Source organism: Malania oleifera, chromosome 7 (assembly GCF_029873635.1).
Source record: "Malania oleifera isolate guangnan ecotype guangnan chromosome 7, ASM2987363v1, whole genome shotgun sequence".
Classification (NCBI taxonomy): domain Eukaryota; kingdom Viridiplantae; phylum Streptophyta; class Magnoliopsida; order Santalales; family Ximeniaceae; genus Malania; species Malania oleifera.
Window position 1 is genome coordinate 89747246 of NC_080423.1, and position 24432 is coordinate 89771677.

General features: G+C 35.9%; 1 protein-coding gene across 1 annotated transcript; it reads left to right on the plus strand.

Annotated features, from left to right (window-relative positions):
• Nucleotides 1-20137, plus strand: LOC131160924 (uncharacterized). Its single transcript, XM_058116797.1, has 2 exons — nt 1-281; nt 19831-20137. Exons 1-2 carry the CDS (start codon nt 1-3, stop codon nt 20135-20137), a joined length of 588 nt encoding a protein of 195 aa, XP_057972780.1.
• Nucleotides 20138-24432: the final 4295 nt, after the last annotated feature.

Genomic DNA, 24432 nt, shown 5'->3' on the forward strand with positions numbered 1-24432 from the left:
ATGGACTTGGAGAGGTTGGACATAGAGTTGGTGGACGGGGATCCACAGGGGTTCATTTTTCTGTTTGACGCAGAGTTGATGAAAATTGTGGAGAAGGTACGAAGTGAACTGCAAACTGTCTTCAATGTTTCTGAGGATGAGGTTCTCAGATTTCACACCAAACCATGTGTACCTAATGACACAGAGATTAAAAGAATGATTTTGGAGGAAGCTTATCTCTCTCTTTACACTATTCATCCAGGAAGCATGAAGATGTATAGAGATCTGCGAGAATCATTTTGGTAGAGCAACATGAAGAGGGAGATTGCTAGAATCGTTGAACAGTGCCTAACATTTAAGTAGGTTAAAGCGGAGCACTAGAGGCAAACGAGACCACTTCAAACCCTTGATATCCCTAAATGGAAGTGAGATCATATCTCAATGGATTATGTAACAGGGTTGCCTTTAGCGGTGCATGGACAAAATGCCATCTGGGTAATAGTGAATCGGCTGACAAAGACTGTGCACTTTGTTCTGATTAGAGTAAGTTATTCTATGAATATACTGACAGAGATTTATGTGCAAGAGATTATATGGCTTCATGGCGTCCCGGTTTCCATTGTTTCATATCAAGATCCACGGTTCACCTTTCGGTTCTAGAAGAGTTTGTGGGACACCTTGGGATCTAACTCATATAAGGTTTTGTATGGTTTCCAGTGTTGATCTCCATTGTACTGGAATAAGGTAGGCGAGTGGCAGATTTTGGGGCCAAAGCTTGTTCAAAAGACCTCTGCAAAGGTCGAGCTTATTAGGGAGAGGATTAAAGCAACCCAAAATCGGTAGAATAGTTATGTGGATACTCACCGACGAGAGTTAAAGTTTGGAATTGGTGATATGATATTTCTAAGTATTGCTTCGATGAAAGGGGCGATGAGGTTTGAGAAGAAAGGTAAGTTAAGCCCTCGGTACATTGGGTCATTTGAGATTTTGGAAAGGATTGGTCCAGTTGCCAATCAAGTGGCATTACCCCCAGCATTGTCTCAAGTTCAAGATGTTTTTTACGTATAAGTGTTGAGGAAGTATGTGCTAGATCCTTCGCACGTGATAAGTTATGAATCTTTGGAGATCGGGGATGCTTTGGCTTACGAGGAGGTACCAATTCAGATTTTGGATTAAAAAATACAGGAACTGCATACTAAGGACATACCGTTAGTGAAAGTGTTATGGTAGAATCATGCAGTAGATGAGGCTTCTTGGGAGTTAGAAGCAGAAATATGCCAGAAATACCCGTGGCTTTTAGGAGAGGTTTAACCCCAGACAGATTAGTTGGCAACACAGGTAAGTGTTTGTTTTATTTGCAGGTCAGGTAAGGTAGGTTTTTTTAGTTTGTTAGTTGTTTATGACTCTATATATGAATGGTCTTGGGAGAGTTTGGTATAATATTGTAATCTCCCAAGATATGGTGTGTAACCACTGTATTCCTCCACCATAAGTGAGGGTATTTAATAAACTTGAGACGGGGCCGCTATGTGGGTGTCTACTGACTCTTCGGTAGAGATGGATTGTAAAATAAGGATGTGATTAGTATCAATTAACAATTTTGATGACGAAATTCTTATAAAGCGGGGGGGGGGGGGGGAGAGATTGTAGAAACCCAAACCCAGAAAATAAAAGAAATAGATAAGAAATGAAGAAAGGGAATTTAAAAAGGGCAAAGTAGTAGGGTTTGTCGACGAATCCCCATTTTCATTGACGAATGCCCTTCTATGGTTTATCAACAAAGTTCAGGCATTGTCAACGAAGTGATCCCGAATGACAGGAATTTTAGGCTTAAGGTCCTTTTGCAATTCGTCAACGAAGGCACCATTTCTTCGACGAAGACAACCAGGTCAACGGTCTATAAATAGGTTTTAACTTTACTTCTTCATTAAGAAACTAAAATTTCTCTCTCTCTCTCTCTCTCTCTCTCTCTCTCTCTCTCTCTCTCTCTCTCTCTCTCTCTCTCTCTCTCTATCTCTATCTCTATCTAAAAACCGTGTGCTCACTCTTCCTCTCTATGATTCTTCATCATTCGTCACCCGAATTGACAATCAGAAGTTACCATGAGGATCTAGGGGAGTTTCTTTATAAGTCTAGCAGAGTGAATTTTTTAATAGAATCTTTATAGGCATCGTCCCAAAGTTGAGGTAAGGGTAGAAATGGTTTATTTATCTAACATTTTATTAATTAAATGAGGTGTGTGGGCCTAGGGATGCTTAATGGTTATCATTTTGGGGAAATGTGTTTTCAGGGTTTTGGGCTCCGTATTGCTATAAAGTGGGCCTTTGGAGCATTGTAGGAACTCTCTTAATAAACAGGTATGAGGATTAAGTTAAGTTAGAGTTTTTATTAAATATGATTTGATTAAACTGTTATATATTTATTTATTTATGAGTTCAAATATTAGTTTGAAAACCAACCATTCAACAGGGATTTTAAAAACCTAGGATATATGGTACGGTATTTTGAATAATATAAATGGTGGAAAATCTAATTTATCTTATGAACTAAAAATATAGTGTTTTCTTGGTTGTCTCCAAGATCGTGTTTGAATATTGAAATTGTGTGGCAGGTGAATAAATTTATATGGTTTATTGCGTAATCAAATTTGAGAATGATTGCGAAATATATTGGAACTATTTGTGAAACATACTGGAATTGCTTGTGAATAATATAGGGATTTGATATGACGGTCAGAGGCCAGGTTTTATATGATGGCTAGGGGTCAGGTTTTATTTGACAGCTATGAGCTGGGTTAATTTGACAGCTGGGGCCCAGGTTTTTTATTAAATGATAGGTGTAAAATGAAATAAGTTAAATAATAGTTTTTATTACTTAAATTGCATGATATACTTTAGGAACCTTGGGGATCAGTTGTTATGTGAGCACGGTACCATTGCAAGTGGTTGATTAGTTGACGACGTGCGCCCACGCTGTTCTGGATATAAGTGTAGGGTAGTCTCAGCCAATAATTTGTGTGAGGATGAAGTAAGGGCATCGGGCCTGCAACTTGGCTGTGGATGCCTGCAGACGGACTTGTAGAGGGATATTTTGACTTTGTTTTGGGTTGATCACCCAGGCTTAGTCTAGCCTTTGGGCTGCACAACCCGTACCATGGTGGAAGTAAATGGTGTTAGTCATAGGGAGTGTCTTCTATGCATATCTTTAGATTTATGTAAATGATGCTACTATTTAATGATCTGTTTACACTATGGAAACAAGATAAGTATTTTCAACTGTATAAAGTGAGTACACGTTAAAATAGCTATTTTTGGTTAAATGAAGGATGGTTGTTCCTTGTGAATACTAAATTCATGCTGGCCACACACTGATTTTAACTTAGTCTTCCTTACTGAGAAGTGTCTTACCCCAATATACAAATTATCTTTTCAAGAAACACCAGGGATTGTGTTTAGCAGGGCTAGAGGGGTTGAGCTAGTTGTAAAGTCTTTTTATGTAATGTGTATGGAATGAGTTTTCTTTTTGTATAGTACTATGGGTTGTAATATGGATATTTGGAGACATTTATGTATATTAGTAATTAAAACTCTGGTAATGTGTTTGGAGAATGCATCACTTATTTCCATTGCATTTATATTGAATATGGTATCAGGAACATATACGTCACTTAAGTAGCACCTCGGGTCCCACGTGGCAGGTCGGGGCATTACATGTTGAATATTATGAATTTCTTGTTTCTCTTAATTCCTCTTCTAGTGCAATCTTTCGAGATGAGGTGACTGGTTCTAGTAAGGGGGAGCTGGTTGATGATAATAAAAAGCCTGATCGATTACTCTTCTCATGGTGGTGATAGAGATAATATAATTTAGCGAGAGTCTTTGCATATTGTACCAGTCATGCATTCTTCAACCCCAACTTTACCAGCCCCAACTCCTTCACCTACAGAAGCTCCGAGTTCTCCTTCCTTTGCTCCATCTTCTTCTTCTCCTTCTTCTCCTTCTGAGACTGGTGGTAATATTTCACCAATTTTTGATTTTATTTTTTTAATGATTTGGATAAACCAATTGATTTAAGAAAATGTATTCATACTTGTAATCCTCTTGCAAGATATGTATACGATATAGAAAATTTTGTGTCCTATGAATCTCTCTCTCTCTCTCTCTCTCTCTCTCTCTCTCTCTCTCTCTCTCTCCTGAATATACGTGTTTTCTAGCTACATTATTTGCTATTACAATCCTTTCCCCTTAAAGGAATGTTATGGTTGATCCAAGATGGAAGACAACAATGCTTAAGGAAATAAGAACTTTGATTGAGAACAAGATGTGGGAGCTTGTCTCTTTTCCTACGAGAAAATAACCAGTTGGGTGTCAATGGATCTTTACAATAAAGCGAACACTCGAAGGAAAGGTAGAAAGGTACAAGGCTTGATTGGTGGCCAAAGAGTATATGTAGATGTATGTGATTGATTATGAGGAGACTTTTGCACTTGTGGCCAAGCTTAATTATGTGTGTTCTTTCATTTCCTATGTAGTTAATCGTGGTTGGAATCTTTTCAGGTCGATATTAAGAACACGTTTTTTTCATGGATATCTATAGGAAAAAGTTTGTGTAGAGATTCTACTTGGTTTTTCTAGCCCTTGTATTGCTATCAAAGTATGCAAATTACGCCACTCTTTGTATGGCTTGAAGCAATCTCTAGAGGCTTCGTTTGATAATTTTAAACAAGTTATCCTTTCCATGAATTACCAATAGACTAATGCTAATCATACTATGTTCTTTCGAAACAACTAGGGGAAGGTAGCTATCTTGATTGTGTATGTAGATAATATTATGGTAACATATGATGATCTAACTAAGATCACATGTTAGAAGGAGAGGCTATCAAAAGAATTTGAGGTGAATGGCCATATAAAACTCCGCTATTTTCTTAGAATTGAAGTTACTAGGTCTTTACGAGGTATTTTCTTATCCTAGAGGAAGTACATGTTAGATTTTCTAACAGATACTGGTGTTGGCTTTGGTGTATTCCCAAGAGGGGGGATGAATTGGGTATTTAAAAATTTCCTCCTAGGTTCAACTAATATAGTAACATTATTACTTAACTTAGGATTTGTCTATACAATTATAAACCTAATCATTCACAATAGTAAAATACAAACATTCAGGTGCTGGAATTTAAAATGTGGAAATTAAAAGCACGCACAAGAAATGTTATTGAGGTTTGGCCAACTGTGCCTACATCCTCACCTCTAGCTCGCAAGCCCAAGGATTCTACTAAAGCTCACTTAATAGGTGGAACGATACCGGTTACAATCAGGTCAATTAGCACAAGGTTGACCTCAACCTTTACAACCAGGTCAATTAGCGGGGTTGACCTCAACTTACACCTTACCAGGATGGTGCACCTAACTTTCCTAACCGGCTCAACACATGCTATGTAGTTCATGACCCAAGAACATTCCATATCAAATCATAGGACTTCAAGTGCAGGATATAATGTTCAGGGATTTTCAAAAGAGCCTCAATATTTCAAAAAGTAAAGTGATACATATTGGTTCTTTAAGCTTTCTCCATAGGGATGGAGCTGAGCTCCCCTAATCGTTTGATGATTATGTGAGGATGAAACTTGATTTTCATTTAATTTTCACTCATCCTTCCAAAAATATTTTATCATTTATTATTTCATAATCATCTATGTACAAAGTTTTGGTTTGGGAAAATTCCACCGAAATTTCGGCAGCATGCCGACTGTAAATTAAACATTTCCTAAATTTTTATGCACCAAAACCTGATAGATTCAAGCAATCAATTCAAAATAATTCAATTTGAGCATGCAAGAACCTATTTCTACTACCAGCATGCAATACACAACATACTGTATCAGCCATGCAGATGTCGTTCTATGCAATCCAGTATTATCAATCAGTATATTTAATAACAGTTCACAATACTAGATAATCACAAGTCACTATCCATCAAGATATAATATGGACGATAAACAACAGTGGATAGTTATGAGTTTGGTGCTGTGTTGTTTTTCATAAAGGCATATGGAAACATAAAAATGATAGCATTCAAAAGAGTCATGAAATTTTGAAAAGAAATGCTCCCCCTGAGTTATGCACATATTCAATTTATGCCTTTTCTTAATTATCTACTTTCTTTAGCCAAGAGTTATAAAATTTTCAATGGTTTAATCTTTTTGGCGTGAATGCTTTAGGCTTATTAGACCAAAAAGTCACAATGAGTAATCATTAAGATGATAATCCTATGTCTACCTCTTTTTTTATGAATCTAATACATGCGAGAGGCACAAGTTCAAATGGTTTCCAATTTAAAAATGCATATGCATAGGTCTACTTGATTAAGACCTAGTGCAACCAATTTAGCCATTCAACTCATTTCAAAGGATATGAAGCTCTAAAGGATACAACTTAACGTTTTGAGAGCTATGCATGTGAAGTAGATTAAATACTCTTTAAGGATTATAATTTCTGTTAAGTTCGAAGAGTATTCAATATAAGTCGACATGATTCAAGATATTTTCATGGAAGTGGATATGTCCAACCGCTTAGGCAAATAGCATTTATAAGTATTTGAATTTTCTTGAACAATGATCTTCGGAGAATGGAAAGTATCCTATAAATATAATTACAATCTAAAGCAAGGAAACAAGTGGATAGGTGAAACCTTACTGAATATGATCATGGTTTGGTAAGGATTTCCTATGAAGGGGATAGGTGAATCAAGATTAGAAGATTTAAATATTAAACTCAAAGGGAATAATTTGATTTAACAATAAAATACGAATCCCCTAGTGGATGCCTTTAATTTTGATTATGAGAGGGAGGTCTTATTATTAGCACAAAATAGATATGGAATTTATTATCATTGCTTATACCTAGAGTGATGACCAGGTTTTGACTAATGAGATTAGGGTTAAAGATATATAGAATAGGATGGATCCCTAAAACTCATTTCTATGCAATGGACAATGGTATGCTTAAACTTGTAATTTTCATATTTGCATGGGTTAAGCATTTTGAATTAAATACTAGGCATAGATGTCATGTCCATTTGGAAGTAGATAAATGTTCTTAGTATAACAAGATAGTGTTTAGTGAGTGTGTATACTAAGATTTTCATTTTAAGCAATAACCACTTCCAAAACCTATAGTCATCACACCCCCCTAAACTTAGGAACTAAGGAAGAATTAAATAATTATGTAATTTCTATTGAAACCATCCTTCGTCATCTCCTGCTGGGTTTGCTATCATGATAACCCATATCATCTCTTTACTCAAGCCTCTGATACTTCTAAATAGACAGTTAAACCACACGTGCCCTTTTCTTTCATGAAACAAGCATATTTTGTATATACGTGAAAAATTATGCTTATTTAAATTCTTTTTGCTTGATGAGGCAAGACTATGGGATATATGAATTAAGTTTGAACCCTTACTGAATAGAATTTTCCTTTTAATTCCTAAGGGTTTATTATGATTATTCTTTTCATTTTTAATTTTGAAAGCAACTTTAGAATAATCATCTATTTCTTCATCAAGCAAGCAATTTTCAACATTTTCTCAATCTTTTTCTTTTCAAGAATAGCATGATAATTTTCTAACCCCTTAAATTGTTTTGCTATTCTTTTGTTCTCATTCTTCAAAAATATTTTATGCTTAGATGCCCAACTAGAAACTTGTGCATTCTCAATAAAGTATTTTCTAGTTTTTCATATGACAATATGCTTTTATTATTCAATTTAGCACATGATTCATCATAAGAATTAATACAATAGTTTTCACATGAATCATTGCATGTGACATTAATAGTATCATCACAAGATTCAACACATGATACAATACGACATTCAACACAAGAATAATCAGTATATGCATTACCATCAAAAAAATCATTATAGGCAACTGATGATTCAACATATGATATATCACAGGCTTCAGCATAAGAATCACCATATGCATTATTGATAGAATTATCATGAAATTCAATAGATGGTTCATCATTAGACATATCATAGCATTTAGCAACAAAATCATCTACAGAGGTTGAGATAGGAACATATACTTCACTGTCTGTTAATGCAATTGCCCTATTATTTACCACTTCCTGAGTGGTGGTCTCATTCTCTTGGGACTTTCCATATTTTCTTTCGAGTTCATCCCAGATATCCTTTGCAATCCAACATGCCACAAACTCAACAAAAATATCAAAATCTAATGCAAGATATAACATGTCCATGGCATATGAATTCGCATGCATTATCCTAATATCATATTCATCCAAGGGAATACGAATCCCATTAACAATCACCCGCTGGGCCATCCAATTCATTGATTTTATAAATACGCTCATTCTAATTTTTCAGGTGGTGTAATCGACACCACAAAATATAGGAGGCCTAGAAAGTGATTGTCCCTCACCGAATGGGGATACACCAAATTGAGCCATCTTGATCTTTAGTAAAAATGTTTAAGTCAATGCCATGAGGCACTGATACCAATTGTTGGCTTTGGTATATTCCCAAGAGGGGGGGTGAATTGGGTATTTAAAATTTTCCTCTTAGGTTCAACTAATCTAGCAATAGTATTACTCAACTTAGGGTCTGTCTATGCAATTATAAACCCAATCATTCACAATGTAAAATAAAAACATTCATGTGCTGGAATTTAAAATGCAAAAATTAAAAGCACGCACAAAAATGTTATCGGGGTTCGTCCAACTGTGCCTACATTCCTACCTCTAACTCGCAAGTCCGAGGATTCCACTAAAGTTCACTTAATGGGTGGAGCGACACCGGTTACAACCAGGTCAATTAGCACAGGGTTGACCTCAACCTTTACAAGCAAGTCAATTAGTGAGGTTAACCTCAACCTACACCTTACCAGGATGGTGCACCTAACTTTCCTAACTAGGTCTAAGTCAATCCGAGACTATTCTACATAACTAGTCTCTCTCTTCAGGCCCACGCCTAGAATACAACCAATGATATAAAATTTACGTACAAACAAATGCTTCTTACACAAGCTGATATATACCACTACGCACAATATAATTAATGCGCATCAATGATGTATGAACTATAAGCTTGGTGCTTTACGTGTGCAATCAACACTCAAAGTTATGTCTATAAACAATCAAGCACAAGAGTGTTCTAACAAGCTATTTCTTTGAAACTAGTTATAACAAATCTCAATACTTGATTAGGGTTTCAAAGATGCTGATCAAATATTTAAACTAATTCAAAATATTTTCCTTCAATGAAATAAGTACAAGAGTAGTTTGAAGTATATAGCTTGTAAAAAAAAATATTTTGCACACAAAAAATTATTGCCATAGGAATCTTTGTAATGACAATGTAAAGATCTTTAAGCTAATGAGTTTTTCCCAACACTAGATTTATTAAATAAAAATATGTGGGAAAACTCTTGCTTGACTCCCCAAAAACAATAACAATCAATCAAGAAAAACAATGGGAGTATAAGCAATTTATAACAAGCAATAGAACAATAAGAAACTCTCACAAAGCTATGATTAATCAAGGAAATAGATGTATGAGAGTATTTGAAGTAAAATAGGCAAGATAAGCTTTTAGAAATTGAGAGAATTTTTGACTAATTATCCTGCTAATCTCTACTTAATTTGCACAAATGAGATCCTATATATAGACAAAGGCCAAATTATAATCGTTGGGGACATAGGGGTCATTATTAGGAATGTCTTAAAACCAATCAGGAAAATTAACCCCATTTAATTAAATTTAATCTCGGTAAAAAAATAAGTAACCCGAGAGGTTTTGGGTGGCTGAACCTTAGTTCAGTCGCCCGAATAGACTCAGTTTAAAAATCTATTTTTAAATGTTTGGGTGCATGAGTCTTGGTTCAATTGGCTGAACCAAGGCTATTTTCCTACTGTCCGCGGTTCGGGTGCCTTGTCTAATATTCGTTTAACCGAACTGACAAGTTCGATCGCCTGAGACCATTTTGAATGCAAATGTTCAATCGCCCAGGTTGGTGAAAAGTACCTTGACACAAGTTCGGTCACTCGAGGGCGATATGTTCACTACAAGTTTGGTTGGCTGAAACCTAGTCAACCCGTTGACTTCTTTGTAGTTCGGGCGCCCGAGGTGTTTTGAACACCAAGGTTTGGTCGCTTGACCTCTCACAGTTTTTTTAATTGTAAGTCCAATTTTGCCTCAGTTAATTCCCCTGATATGGTAAGGGATGTTGGGGATATGTGCACTAAGTGTTGGGACCTAGGGTCTTTTTACCCTACCGAAAAAATTCGGCATCGGTCGACTGAAGGGTGTTCCCTGAGGTCATTCGATCTTGTTGAACTTATAAATCCTACATGCATGTCATGCATTAATTATTATAGACCTTTCCTATATTACTATTATAGACCCAATATTAAACTTATAAAATTACAACAATGAATCTTCTGAGTCTTCTTTTGCTTCAAGCCATTGTGTGACACATGCCATCAATATGATCCAGCTAGTATGATTCTGTACACAAACTTGAAAGCCATCAAATACAAAGAGTATTTGTCATTATCAAAATCGGGTATGACCAATAGGGTCAACAACTAGTATGTTGGATTGTTGTCCTTTTGCTACATCAATTGAACAAAATTGTGCATTCTCTCATTTCCTGTGTAGTTAATTGTGGTTGGGATCTTTTCAGCTTGATGTTAAGAACACCTTTTTGCATGGATATCTATAGGAAAAAGTTTGTATAGAGACTTTACTTAGTTTTTCTAGCCCTTGTATTGCCATCAAAGTGTGCAAATTACGCCGTTCTTTGTATGGCTTGAAGCAATCTCCAAAGGCTTCGTTTGATAAGTTTAAACAAGTTATCATTTCCATGAATTACCAATGGATTAATGTTGATCATACTCGGTTCTTTCGACACAACCAGAGGAAGGTAGCTATCTTGATCGTGTATGTAGATGATATTATGGCAACATATGATGATCTCACTAAGATCACATGTTAGAAGGAGAGGTTGTCAAAAGAATTTGAAGTGAATGACCGTATAAAACTTTGCTATTTTCTTGGAATCGAAGTTGCTAGGTCTTTACGAGGTATTTTCTTATCCTAGAGGAAGTACATGTTAGATTTTCTAATTGAGATTGGTATGTTGGATTGTTGTCCTATTGCTACATCATTTGAACAAAGTTGTCGCATTATTGCTCATGATGGCACCCTGGTTGATTCTGGGCCATACCAATATCTAGTAAAAAGATTAATTTATCTTCACCATACTCGACCCGACATTGCTTACATGGTTACTGTTGTTAGCCAATACATGCGTGATCCACATACACATCACTAGGAAGCAGTTAATCATGTCTTAAGGTTTCTGAAGGGCTCACTAGGGCAAGGTTTATTGTTCTCCAAGCATAGCCACCTGAAGGTGGAAGCATACACTCATGCTGACTGGGGTGGATCATTGGATGGTCATAGATCCAGTACTTAGTATACTTGTGTTGGTGGTAACTTGGTTACCCAGCTTAGCAAAAAACAAGATGTTGTTGCGCGTTCTAGTTTTGAAGCTGATTACCGAGTCATGGCTCAAGGTGTGCGTGAGTTTTTGTGGTTACAACAGTTGCTTAGCGAATTATGACTTCTCCCACCTTCTCCTTTGCTTTTGTTTTCTAATTAAGGCGAAAATTAACATTGCTAATAATCTAGTACAACATGAGAGGACGAAAGCACATTGAGATTTATCGCCACTTCATCAAAGAAAAGTTGGATAAGTAACATATTTGCATTCCTTTTGTTCGCTCTAGTGACCAATTTGCTGACATCTTGATCAAAAGACTTAGTTCTACTGTGTTTTCTTTTATTTGTAGAAAGATGGGTCTCAGTAATATCTTTTTTCCATCTTGAGGGGGAGTGTTGGATGAATAGTTAGGGTATATAGTTAGTCCCACATTGGTTAGGCATTAGAAATCCTCCTCATTCTCTCACATATAAATAAGGCCTTATGTTGTTTAGAAAAGGCAAGGAAGAAATATTAAGAAATTTGATATTTCTCTTTCAATAATAACTAAAATTCACAAATTCTTTTCTTTTCCTGTCTTTTTCTTTTTAAGTGTTTGTGTGAGTGTTTGTTGTTTTTGGGAAGACACCAAACTAGCAAGGTCATAAGGTTATGTGTGAGTTTGACCCTCCTTTTTTGCCTCAACTTCTCCTTTGTTAAGTTAAAGTTAGGTAAAATGTGTTTGGTAAGCAACTTTTACGGTTTTTAAAAGCCAACATTTAACTTTTTTTAGTGAGCTTTTAAAAACTATAGATTTGAAAATTTTAAAAGCTAAAAGCTAACTTTTTTTCCAACAAATTATTCAATTTTATTGTTGTTCTTAAATTTTTTTTCAAATATTACAAAACTATCGATGCATTAATTATATTTCCTAAAAATAACTATCTATTTTAGCAATTTTATATACTTTTCGACTCCTTATAACTTTTCTACTAGACACTAAAGTCAACTTTTTTCTTTCTGGCAACTCAACATTTTTTTTTTTTTTTAAGAGGGACAAAACATTTCAGAAACAATATTAATTCCTTTTTAATAGGTACTTGTAAAAAGCCACAGGAGGGACAACTAAGCCTAGGTATTTTGTATGGACCTTATGAAAGCCTTTTCGAATGAGTTATGATTGTAGCCATTTTTACAAAAGAAATAAATAAAAGTAAAGATATGCCTCCTACAAGTGATCGACTAGCCTCTGAAAGTGGTCGATCGACCCCAACAATTTTTCTATTATTTCATAAATTTTGACACTCTTTATTACAAAAAAAAAAATTGATTTTTCTTGAGGAGCACACGCACACACAAGGTAAGAACAGTAATCATTCATGAAATCAGTTTTCTGGGGTGCTAATTTCTTTCCATTTGAAAAGAATGGGATCACCTCCTTATACATAATTGTACTCCCAAACCTAAAACCCTTTTTAAAAAATTTCTTTTATTTTACCTTTTCTAAAACTAAAATAAAGTGATGATTTCATTTTTTTTTTTTAAATAAAAAGGGCGAGTTAGGTAATCAATGATTTGATCATCTATACTTATTTTTTGAAATGATCGCTAAGTGTGTTGGTAACCAAACAAGCCACTTGAGTCTGGTGTCAACAAACTTAAAGAAAAAATATAACAATTCTTAAAATGTAATTTTTCATATAAATTATGATATAAAAGAATAACTATTCTAAAGAATAATTTAAACGAATTAATCATTGGATGTTGTTTAATAACTAAGTTATGAAAGTTTCTATCATTAATTGTAGCATTCTGATTTGCTATATAGTATAACATTCACTGTAAACTTGACAAAGTAGATTGAATCAAATAATATATGGTGGATCGGATAGATAATCCCGCAAGCCAAATTTTACAAGTGAATTGGGTATGAATCATTTAAAATAAATTGACTCCGATTCGAATGAATGAATCTTCATCCATTTTGTCAATTCTGAGGCATGTTTTTTAAGCAATTGGCCATATAACTTAGGTAGAAATCAGGCCTTCCCATCTAAATTAAAAGAAGCGTGGGTCTTGAAATTGGGCCTTGAGCGGAAACTACCAGGCCCATCAAGAAGCGGGGGCCTTGAAATAGGCCCAAGATGGCCCCTTTTTCTTTTCAGTTCTTTTTAAAGGAATTTTCTGCATTCAAATTTTCAATGAGGTTTTAATTTAATTCAAACTTATTTCGTCGCATCATTAATCATTATTCGAAAGTTTAAGTACACATGAAGCCGAGAAAAATAATTTTAAAAATTTTTATTAATAATGAGAGTTTCTTGAATTTTGTATTTTTAAAAAATTACAATTTAAAGATACGTACTCATAAATAATGTCAACACTTAGCTAACATTTGAAAGTAATCATTTTAAGGGTATGGATTTAAATTTATTCAAATTTTTTTAAAAATAGAAAATATTATATTATGTTTTATTCAAATTCAAGCAAATTAATTCTTAAAGCCTGAATAGCGTACTTAGAAATGCAAAATTAATATTATAGTGAAATAATAATATTTACCAAATTTAGTGCCGCACTAGGGAATCGAAGGGTCCGTTAGTGGCTGGAATTCCTATGTAAAAAAAAAAAAAAAAAAGTACTAACCATCACATTCTAATCCAACGATCATTTTTTATAATTAGGTAAAATAAATAGAATAAAGAGGGTCTATTTACAATCGGAAAAATATAAGGATATTTTTGGAAAGTCCAATATAAAATTTGGAAATCAATAGACTTGATTTTTTCAATAAGATATCACTCTTAATGATTCCATCAAAGAAGTTATAAGTGGGTCCATACTTTTTACTAGCATGATTTTTTCTCCTTTTCTCTATTTAAAAAAAAAACCTATAAATTTTCCCCAATTTTAATATAAATTAGAAATTGATATGCATTTTGCTGCTAAGTGGATGAGAATTTCATCCCAAATATGATATAATAATAAACTAATAATTTATAAAAAAAAATTGTAGATAATTAGTGTGAGAATCGCTAGCACCAAGTAATTATTTTTAATTGATACAATATAAACAAATATTGATAATGTCGTTAATTTATTGGTTTTTTTTTTTACTTGTTATAAGAGTGAAGTCGCTTAACTTATTAGACTAATTGTGAATTAAATATATGAGTTAAGATTTATACAAAAATAAATAAAAATAATTCTAATGTTAGCACTGGAGGAGTCCACAGATGGGCTCGATACACGTTGGGTGAATACCGACTTAACCTAAAAGTTTAGGCTTATTAGATCTTAGATTCAATTATATATATAAGCACCCATCATCCATTCAATATTTTCAAAGTGAAACAAACTCACAAGTGAAATTTTCAATAATAAATATATTTATTAATTTAAAAGCACAATAATTAAGTATCAATGAGTGCAATATTATTATATTTTGCTTATATATATTGGATTATTTTAAAAAAAGTAACAATTTTTACTATAATTTGTTAAGAAATATGTTTTCACAAGTCAATCATTATCTAATTGTAGGAAGGGAATATAATTTGTTATATTCTCTTATTTATAAATTGGTTTACTTAAATCTAGCATTGTTTAACCCTCATTCATTAGTTGTGAATCATGACTCATTTGATTCTAGAAAAATAGAGAGTGGAATTTTAGAAGAAAAAATTATAGAAAATCCTAAAATATAACATGAATATAGTAAAGGAGAGGTCCAATATTTTTTTATTACTATTTCAAAAAAATATGTTAAAATGTCAAAGAAAAAAAAAAGGTAGGGTATTTGTTTGTAATCTGTAAATTAATTGAATGAATGTGTGCATCAATTTTGCTCACTTGTTTTTAGATGAGTTAACTTGAATCTTAATTTGTGTGTATTTACTTGTTAATTATTTGACACATTAACCCATTTTGTTATTTCTATGGCCTCATTTGAAACTTAGGAAACATTTAAAAAAGGAAAAAAATGTGAAGAAACTCACATTTCATAATTGGTTACAACCAATGGAAGTGAAAAAAAATAATTGGAAAAAGTTGTACTTCCTGTCGAACGCAACTTAAACCAAAACATGAAAAAAATAAAAATAAAATAACATGATATTTTTGCTTCAAAATTTCAAACAAATATGAAGTTTGAATCATGGATGTTGGGATGAATATTTAGAATTACGGTATACAATCTAAATGAGTACATAAAAGGCAATAGCATAAATTCTACTAAAAATAAGGCCTAAAACTTACTACGCTAATGATATCCAAACTATGAATGTGTGATTTTTGGTGTAATTCCAAGAAGAGAGGTGAATTGGAGATTTTAAAAATTCTAGGTCAAATGTTGTACAACAGTATATCACAACCTAGAGACTGTCTAGACAAGTATTAATTCAGCAAATATATGAACAATTAAATAATTTGCACAAGTACTACAATTCTAGTATTTCCCAATCAAACACAAATTAATACTTAAATATTCAAGCACTAATATCAACAGGTAAAGTAAGCAAGCAAATGTAGGAAAGTAAAAAGTATAAGGAAAGAGTGACACATGATTTTTATCGAGATTCAACCAATAGTGCTTACGTCGCCGCCTCAAGCTCACTAGTAAGAGGATTCACTAAATGCTCACTTAATGGGCAGAGCGACGCCGTTTACACTACTTCTTACAAGATGGAGTCTCCTCAGTTCACTTACCAGGCGCAACCAAACCTATACCTTACAAGACGGTACTTCCTAGCTCATCTAACAGGGCTAGAGCCAAACCGGGGCACCTAATAGGTTAGTGCCTTCCTTTTCTGACCACACATCAAGGATACAAAGATGAAAGTTTTTGTGTACAAATGAAGTGCTTCTACAACAAGCAAAGCACAATACACTCTAGTATGATGGGAGATTAAGCTCAATAGAGATTTTGTAGTTTATATGACAACTCTAAAAAATGTATAAATACAAATGTGTGTGAGAGTATGATGTTTGATTTAAGATATGATGTTCACTAAAATTATTATCAAAAGATCTTTAAGAACCCAAGCAATATCTTAAAAAATATCTTTCAAATATGATGTGAAAGAGGCATTAGGGCTTAGCTTGCCAAAATCTTTTTCCAACAAAAGCACAATACAAGCCTTTGAATCTTGCAATGAGTATGCAAAGATTCACAAGTTAAAGAGAGTCTTCCCAAGAAATATTTATGAATGAAATATTATGGAAGAACTCAAGCTTACTCTCTAAAATCAATTTTCAACAATGTAAGAATGAGTGAGAGTTTAAGCTGATGAATGTGTAATGCTCACAAAAATGTGTACTCAATCTAGCTTCAAGTTGCAATCAATATGCAAATGAAGAAGATGAGTATATTGCTCTCTTTCTAAAAGAATATGCAAAAAAATATGTGAAAGAGAGTGAGATGGATGCTTGTATGTGAGTGTATAGCAAGAATAACACAAAAAATTTTGAGAGAATTTCTTTGCCATTGAAAGTACTAATCCAGCTTTGGAATGGAGTATATATAGACTCCCTTAAAATTATAACCGTTAGGGACACAGTAGGAATTTTAGAAATATTTAATAACAAAAATAATCGTGTTTAGTGCTAGAAAAATTCAGCAACCCGAGAGGGTCAGTCGACTGATGAAGGCGTTGGTCAGCTGACCACAGAAAAATTTAAGTCATTCAAAGAAGGCCGGTTGGTGGACCAAAGCACTAGTCGGCTAACCCGTGAAAATTTCAAATTTTCTATGAGGCTCGGTTCCTTGGACAAGGTGTCAGTCGGTTGAGCCAAAGGCGATTTCCAAGCCTTTGTGAGTTTAGTCGATTGAGGCTCAATTCAGTTCGTTTTGTTTGGTTGACTGAGGAATAAAAGATTGCTAATAGTATATGTGGAAACTCGAACCCGAAAAATAAAGAGGAAATAAGAAAAGAAGAAAAGGAAATTTAAAAGGGGCAAATAGCAGGACTCGTCGACGAATCCCCTGTTTTTGTCTATGAATTACCTTTTATAACTCATCGATGAAGTTGAGGCGTCGTCGAGGAAAAAATATCGAGAGGAATTTCAGGCATATGGTTCTTCGATGAGCCCCTTCTTCGATGAGCCCCTTCTTTCTTCGACAAGTGTTCTTCTATGGTTTGTCGACGAAGGTCCCATTTCGTCGACGAATTGTACCGAATCAAAGGGTTATACATAGATTTTTAGTTACTTCTTCATTTAGTAAACGTAAATATCTCTCTCTCTCTCTCTCTCTCTCTCTCTCTCTCTCTCTCTCTAAACCTGCACCCGTCACTCTCTTTCTTTTTGATTTCTTGTCGTTCATTGCCTAAATCGACAATCGTAAGTCACCACAAGAATCTAGGAGCATTTCTTTACAAGTCTAGCAAAGTGGATTTTTGAACTGAGCTTTCCAAGCACCACTCCAAAATCAGGGTAAGTAGGATATTTTAGGATTTTATTGTTAATTTGGAGTATATGAGACCTAGGAAATGTTAAATGATAAATATTCTGTGGGTTGAGTAGATTAATTTGGGAAAAATGTGATTTCAGGGTTTTGAGCTTCAAATGCTGCAGGGCGTGGATTTAGGGTTCCCAGTAAGCCAGGTAAGGGGATTTTATTATGTCAGTTAATTTTGAAATATGGACCGATTAAATTGCAATATATGATTTTGTGAACAAATCAGGTATATGAAAATGATGGTTTTAGCTGTTATATGTTTTGGGAAAATTTAACGTGATTAGTTTGAAATCTCCTATTTTCTATAAAATAAATAGTTTAAGTTAAATAAAACCTTGGAGATGCTCGGACCCTATTTTCAGAAATTTATGTCTTTACCCGTTAGTTTATTTTATTTATGAGTTGTCAAATAAAAATTCTATGGCATGAGAACAGTTTTTAAATGATATATATGAGCAGAATGTTTTTACTGATAATACACAGTATGATATGATAGTCGAGGGCCGAGATTTGATATAATGATCGGGGGCCGAGATTGAATACGATGGCCGAGAGCCGAGAGTTAATAAATGAGAATTTTTATATGAAATGAGATATAATACAACTTTATTATGTAAATTAACATATATGATTCTAGAACCCTGAGGATTTGAAATGTGATGGTATGAGCACGGTACAGTAGCTATATGTTGACAAGGAGTGCAATCACACTGGGATGATAGTATGATGATGAATAGACGATTGGTGACTTGGACACAGTACTCCCCTGAGGAAAGTGCAAAGGGGGCCCATCTGATGCAGTTCTGAATGACCATAGGTAGGCACAATCGTACTTACTACCTTTCCCGACTCAGCTATGGTCGGTTGACCATAGGCTGAATTTGGCCTTCAAATCGCACAACTTGTCATGGGGGAAAGCATATCGCATGAGTATGTGATAATGTGACGACGCTAATTCAGTAATCCAAGTTGTATATTTTGGGCATATGTGGGCAAATTTACTATAAAAGAGCTATATTGAGTTGACAATTATTATTCATAAATTATGTATTTTCAGATATATAGTGTAGTATAGTTTTAAATGTCATTTCATATATAGTTAAATAATGGAAGTTTTATATTCCCACAAGAACTCATGCTAACCACTCACTGATAATAGTATAATTCATCTTACTGAGAAGCGTCTCATCCCATTATACAAATTATTTTTCAGGTCCTTCAGGGAACCATAGCTAGCTTACCTCAGGGCTAGGATTAGACTTCTAGGAGTGGTTATCAGAACTGGTGAGATACCAGATATCCTACTTTGTTATTTTGGGATTGTAATATGTGGACATATAGTGTTATGTATATGTGTACTTGGGAATAGATAGAACTTTGATAAAGTGTTTTGAGGTTTTGGAAATATATCGTCGAACGCTTTAATTCCAGTAATGACAGGTGCACTCGGGATTCCCTAGTTAGGGCGGGTTGCAGTATATGTATATGTAGCATCAGAGAGCATTTATGTATTTTACTAGCACTCCAGGCCCACGTGGCGGGTCGGGGCACTACAGGTGGTATCAGAGCCTAGGTCGCTAGGTTCTGCAGACTAGGTTGGATGATTTTACCAGAGTATAGGTTCAAGTAGGACAAGGATAGGAATAGGTAGAATAGGAATTTTGAGTTTTGCTTCGTAAGCCTGGAGATAGAAATTCCTTAACGGACTTCTGTGTTTTTCTAAATCAATCGACGGGTACCAGAAATTGGCAGAGTAAGTCGTAAAGATTTAGAGCGGTATTTGAAATTTATTTAAAGCAAGCATTTTAGTATTATGATTGCACCAGACATGGTAGGTTATTAGGATTCTAAATTCATTTTGCTTATGTCTACATGATGGATCTCAGGGATAGTTATGTTGTTGTCAGAGGTAGTAGTAGTGAGGGAGCTACCCATGAGGGTGGTAGCGATTCTATAGTGGTGCCCCAGCTGTTTATGGCCGAGGTTATGTGGAGCTCTTGGAGGCAGGATCGTCCCACTGCTGAGTTGGGAGATTTTATTGAGAAGTTCACTTGCCTAAAGCCTCCTACCTTCACGGGAAGTACCAACCTGATCCTTGTAGAGAATTGGATTCGAGAAATTGAGAAGATCTTGGTCGTGTTGCGATGCACCGATGAGCAGAAGGTGCTATATGCTACGTTTAAACTAACTTGAGAGGCCGAGAGATGGTGGGAAGCTGTAAAGTTGATGGAGAAGTAGAAACTAGTAACGGTGGCGATGATGTGGAGCCATTTCAGAGAAGTGTTCTTTGATCTGTATTTTCCAGCCTCTGTCAATAAAGCAAAGGTAGAGGAGTTCCTAAACCCGACTCAAGGATAACTGATTGTTCAGCAGTATGCCGCCTGATTTGTGGAGCTGTCACGCTTTGCTCCTTACATGGTACTAGATGAGTCTACGAAGGCTGGGAAGTTCAAGAGGGGTTTGAAGTGGGAGATTATAAAGCAGGTGGTTGTGTTACAGGTGCAGCAGTTTGCTACACTGGTAGATAAGGCCACTGTGGCAGAGGCAAGCCTACAGGGGGATGTAGAGACTCAAAACTTGAAGAATAGGTTGACGCCTTCTAGTTCTTATACAGGTGCCAAGAAGAGCCCTTGGAGGAGGTATGGTAATGGCAGAGGCCAACGATAGGATATAGGTGTTAGGGCATTCTAGGGTACCTCATCATGCTCTGTTTACCCTACGTGTAGTAAGAGGCATTCGGAAGAGTGCAAGGCAGGATTAGGTGATTGCTTTTGGTGCAGTAGGCCCGGACATCTGGAGCGCGATTGCTGCATAGTGTGGAACAACACACCACCCCAACAGCCATTTCAGGGAGGTAACCAGGCACCATGTAGAAACTATTAGAGGGGTATGACCCAGGCGTGGGTATATTCCTTGACTCTTGGTGACGCCATGAATGCAGAAGATGTGATGATAGGCAACATCTACGTGCTTTCAAATAAAACCATTGTATTGTTTGACTCAAGTGCGACACATTCTTTCATTTCTTGGGGATTCATTAAATTGTGTGGGGTAGAAATACAATCGTTAGATGTTGAGTTAGAGGTGGGCACACCCATAGGGTCAGTGGTATTGTGTAGTAAAGTGATTCGAGACTGCCCAGTAGAAATTCACGGGATAATGATACCTATTAACTTGATTATCTTTGACATGCATGACTTCGATCTTATTCTGGGGATGGATTGATTGGCAGCCAACTATGCGAGTATTGACTACCATATGAAGGAGGTAATGTTCCGACCTCCTGAGGAGCCGGAGTTTATATTTGTCAGGTCTTGTGTGTGCTCTGCACCACAGATCCTTTTAGCTATGCAGACGAGGAGGTTACTCCTGGAGAGATGCTAGGGGTATTTAGCATACATAAAAGAGGCACCGAGGGAGGAACGTAAACTGGAGGATATTTCCGTGGTAAGAGAGTTCTCAAATGTTTCCCCAGAGGACTTATAGGGATTACCTCCTAATCGCGAGGTGAAATTTTACATTGAGTTGCTTCCGGGAACAACATCTATTTCTAAGGCTCCATATAGAATGGCTCCAGTGGAATTAAAGGAGTTAAAGGAGCAGCTGCAGTAATTTCTTGACAAAGGATTTATCAGACCGAGTGTATCACTCTGGGGAGCACCGGTTTTGTTTGTAAAGAAGAAGGATGGGTTGATGAGGATGTGCATTGACTATAGAGAGATCAAAAAAGTAACAATAAAGAATAAGTACTCGTTACCTCGAATTGATGATCTATTTGAGAAGTTACAAGGCACACAGGTCTTTTCCAAGATCGATGTTTGATTCGAGTATTAACTGTTGAGGGTTAAATCAGAGGATGTACCAAAGACAGCCTTTCATAGTAGGTATGGCCACTATGAATTTTTGGTTATGCCTTTTGGATTGACCAATGCTCCTACGACATTTATGGACTTGATGAACATGGTGTTCCATGAGTACTTAGATCAGTTCGTGGTTGTATTCATCAATGACATCTTGGTTTAATTGAGGAGTCTATGGAGAATGCAACTCATTTGAGGTTGGTACTAGAGAAAAGAAGTTGTTTATGAAGTTTAAGAAATGTGAATTCTAGTTAGAGTAAGTGGCGTTTTTAGGACATGTGGTGTCTAGGGAAGGTGTTTCAGTGGCCCCGAGTAAGATAGAAGCGGTAGTTGATTTGGAGAGACCGAAGAATGTGCATGAGGTTAGAAGTTTCTTGGGTTTGGCAGGATATTACCGCCGATTCATAGTGGGATTTTCTAGATTATCAGGCCTGTTAACACGACTCATGAGGAAGGACATGAAGTTTGAATGGACTGGTGAGTGTGAGCAGAGTTTTTAGGAACTAAAGCAGTGACTAGTTACTGCCCCAGTGTTGACCATTCCATCAGGAGATGGTGGATTAGTGAACTGTAGTGACGCATCTAAGAAAGGACTTTGGTGTGTCTTAATGCAGTACGAAAAAGTTATTGCATATGCTTCTCAGCAACTCAAGGAGTATGAGAAGAACTATCCAACGCACGACATGGAATTGACAGCAGTAGTCTATGCATTAAAGATATGGAGGCACTACCTGTATGGTGAAGGGTGCGAGAATTTCACTAATCACAAGAGTCTTAAGACTCAAAAGGAGTCAAACATGTGGCATTGGATATGGCTTGAGTTATTAAAAGACTACAACTGTACCATCAGTTACCACCCAGGAAAAGTTAATGTCATAGCTGATGCTTTAAGTTGGAAGTCAATGCCCGCATCAGTCTCAGCAGTTGGAGTTCAGCATCGAATCAGAATGGATTCGGAAAGGTTGGGTGTGGAGTTAGGGGAAGGAAATCACTATGCGTTCATTATTAGCTTGGTAGTGCAACCGACCTTACAGGAAAGGATCAAGATGGCTCAGATGAAAGTTGCAAAGCTAGTAGAGATTATGAGTGGAATATAGGATGGGTTGAATGCAGATTTCAATGTCTCAGATGATGGGTGTTAAGATTTCACACCAAGATATGTGTACTGAATAATGCTGAGATTAAATGAACCATCCTGGAAGAGGCACATTGCTCTCTATATACAATGCATCCCGGGAGCACAAAGATGTACAAGGATTTGCGAGAGATCGTCCGTTTTGTTGAGCAATGTCTAATATGTTAGTAGGTGAAGTATGAGCAGTAGAGGCCAATAGGACCATTGCAATGACTTCTCATTCCTAAGTGGAAGTGGAAGCACATTTCCATGGACTTTGTCACGGGATTGGTATCAGCACTTCATGGACATAATGCTATTTGGGTAGTTGTTGACAGACTAACAAAGTTCGCCCATTTCATTCCTGTTAAAATCAATTATTTTATGAATAGGCTGGCTGAGCTCTATGTGTATGAGATAATCAGATTGCACGGGGTGCCTGTATTCATTGTTTCAGATAGGGACTCGCGGTTTACTTCCCAGTTTTGGAAGAGTCTAGAGGAAGCATTCAGAACTAAACTCACTTTTAGTACTTCTTTTCACCCATAGACCGATGGTCAATTAGAGATGACCATTTAGATTCTAGAAGATATGATGTAGATGTGTGTATTGGATTTTGGGGGTAGCTAGATTAAATATCTGTCGTTAGTTGAGTTTGCATACAATAACAGTTATCAGGCCAGTATCAGGATAGCACCGCATAAGGCACTATATGGTTGGAGGTGCAGATCTCCATTGTATTGGGACGAAGTTGGTGAGTGGCAAATTTAGGGATCGGAGCTTATTTAGCAGACCTCTAAAAAGGTCCATTTTATCAGGGAAAGAATTAAGACAACACAGAGTTAGCAGAAGAGCTATGTGGATATACGCCGGTGAGAGCTGAAGTTCCAAATTGGTGATGTCGTATTTTTTAGGATTGCTTTGATGAAAGGGGTAATGAGATTTGGAAGAAGTAAAAACTAAGCCTTAGATATATTGGACCATTCGAGATTCTAGAAAGAGTTTGTCTGGTGGCATACAGGATAGCATTACCCCCACCACTATCTAGGATTCACGATGTGTTCCACGTGTCCATACTAAGGAAGTACATTCCAGATCCTTCATATGTGATTAGTTACGAGTCTTTGGAGCTCGGGGATATATTGGTATATAAGGAGATATCGGTTTAGATTCTAGACTATGAGGAATTGGAGTTACGTACAGAAATGATTCCACTTGTAAAGGTACTTTGGTGTAATCATGCATTGGAGGAAGCATCATTTGAATTAGAGTCAGAAATACGTCAAAAGTATCCACAACTATTCGGAGAGGCTCGACACTAAATAGGTAAGTGTTAGTTTTGTATCTAGATTTCTTAGAGTAGGTCTGTTTAGCTTTACTGTTTGTTCATGGGGTCTTTGGGAGAGTTTTGTGTGGATATTGTAATCTCCCAAGACAGTATGTGTAACCATGTTACTCCTCCTCCATAAGTGAGAGTAGTTAATAAATTTGGGATGCGGCTACTATGTGGGTGG

What these genes read in the sequence shown, in the direction of transcription:
- LOC131160924 (XM_058116797.1), top strand. Translation starts at nt 1, where the DNA reads ATGGACTTGGAGAGGTTGGACATAGAGTTGGTGGACGGGGATCCACAG. An exon ending in GATCTGCGAGAATCATTTTG is followed by an intron (nt 282 to 19,830) that starts GTAGAGCAACAT and finishes GATGGATCTCAG; the next exon opens with GGATAGTTATGTTGTTGTCA.